The sequence below is a fragment of the Equus quagga genome, chromosome 2, assembly GCF_021613505.1.
Source record: "Equus quagga isolate Etosha38 chromosome 2, UCLA_HA_Equagga_1.0, whole genome shotgun sequence".
In the NCBI taxonomy this organism is placed as follows: domain Eukaryota; kingdom Metazoa; phylum Chordata; class Mammalia; order Perissodactyla; family Equidae; genus Equus; species Equus quagga.
In genome coordinates this window covers 30118517-30120635 of record NC_060268.1, presented here as the reverse complement: position 1 = coordinate 30120635, position 2119 = coordinate 30118517, and the positions used below count along the sequence as shown (strand labels likewise).

The 2119-nt window shown below is 37.2% G+C and overlaps 1 protein-coding gene across 1 annotated transcript; it reads right to left on the bottom strand.

The window, feature by feature from the left end:
* Positions 1–841: 841 nt before the first annotated feature.
* On the bottom strand, positions 842–1780 carry LOC124236160 (olfactory receptor 4K3-like). Its single transcript, XM_046654905.1, has one exon. It carries the CDS (start codon positions 1778–1780, stop codon positions 842–844), a length of 939 nt encoding a protein of 312 aa, XP_046510861.1.
* Positions 1781–2119: the final 339 nt, after the last annotated feature.

Here is a 2119-nt window from a genome sequence, read left to right as displayed (position 1 = left end):
AATTTGTAGGAGGTTTTTAGAGATTTGTACAGAATCATTGTGTTGTTTTTACTGATGGTTTCTCGTGGCTTTCTTCTCATCACTCTAAATTTCTTTTGCTTTGAAGGAACACATCCTTCTCCTTTTGCATCCTCACGTTTCTTGTTCTTATTTCTTTAATGTAAACTAAAATTATAATCACAAAAACCATTTATTAACATGAGAAAAGAAAGAATGTTTCAAGGCACTGAAAACTTCTCCCTGTGTATTTAAGAAAAAAAATTCAAGGGAAACTCTACCTTTAAATCAACAGTTAAAACTTAAAGACTTGATCAATAGAGATTACATTATGATTATAAGGGCAATATGATTGTGGTTCAATTCATTTTCTTTTTGTTTTCTAAGTGGATGAAGATGACTCAAATATCTTTAGTATCCTTTCTAGCAAAGTTAGAGTCAGAGTTGATAAGTCATGTATTTTTAGAAATAAGAATAATAATTCACTCAAAATGATTTTGTAAGTAATACATAAACTAGATAAATTGCTCAACATAGTTTTGGGAACATAGGCAGTGTTTAGTAAATGGTGGCAATTATTTTTATAATTATTGTTATTGTTATCATCTGATCATCGTTGAACATATACAAAGGAATATTTATGCAAATTATTATTCTCTACAAGTGGCAAAATACAAGAATTGGAGTTTTGAACAAATTTTCATGATGGATTAAACACAAACCGTATATCTGAGAATATTTATAGTTTACAGATATAAACATGTCATATTTCCAGTTCAGTTTACAGATCAAAATCTGCCCAAATTGGGGTGCAACCAGTGGATTTTCTGATTACATGAGAAATCTAAAATTTATCCCTTGAATCTATATGCTGATTTTTCAGCCTCTTTATGGCATTCTTAATCTCTTTATTTCTCAGGGTATAAATGGCTGGATTCAGGAGAGGCGTGATTACCGTGTAAAACACAGCAAGAAACTTGTCCACCCAAGTGATGCTAAGTGGCCACAAATAGATGAAGATGCAGGGTCCAAAGAAGAGCACCACCACTGTGATGTGGGAAGTACAGGTGGAGAGAGCCTTAGAAGCCCCATCCTTAGAGTGAAGGCAGACAGTTACCAGGATATAAGTGTAGGAGATCAGCAAGATAATGAAGCAACTTGTTGCCAAGAGCCCACTGTCGGCATTTATCAATATCCCCAGAGTATGAGTATCCATGCAGGCTAGTTTTATCACTAAAGGGATATCACAGAAAAAGCTGTCCACTATTCTGGGTCCACAGAAGGGCAGCTCTAAAATCATAGCCAGTTGACTCATGGCATGCACAAAGCCAATGATCCATGATATCAAAACCAGCAGGATGCACTTTTGTCTGTTCATGATGCTGGAGTAATGGAGTGGCTTGCAAATGGCTACATAACGATCATAGGCCATTGTCACAAGCAGCACCATCTCACCTCCTCCAAAGAAATGCACACAGAGGATCTGGCTCATGCAGCCCTGGAAAGAGATGGTCTTATTATCCTTTAGGAAGTCTGTGGTCAGTTTAGGGGTGGTTACTGAAGAAAGGCAGAAGTCGACAAATGAGAGATTGGCTAAGAGGAAGTACATTGGGGAATGGAGATGAGGGTCTCTGATGATTAAGGACACGACAAGGAGATTGCCCACAATAGTCATCAGGGAGAGTATAGAAAATGGCAGTAAGAGGAAGGTCTGGAGCTCCCTTGAATGACAAAGTCCACGAAAAATAAACTCAGACACCACAGACTGGTTTGCTTCCTCCATTTAGCACAGTATATTCTAATGCAGCGCAAAGAAAGAGATGAACAAAGAACGTCTAGAACAGAAAGAACTCAATGTTCAGGTGCCAGAGAGCAGGTAACTACTATCCATGTGCAAAACTGAAATCTTAGCATTGCACTAAGCCCAAAATAGAAAAGAAAAGTTTCTTGAATTTACAGGGGGGCACAGCCTTATGGCTAAGAAAGGGAGCTAAGTGTTGAGGGGCAGGTCAAAAGCTTTACTCCTCAGAAGTATAGTTCTTATGGGTATCAAAAATTAATATACTGATTAAAAATATCAGTAGTAATGTATTCAATAAACAATTTCTCCAAGGCTTGTATC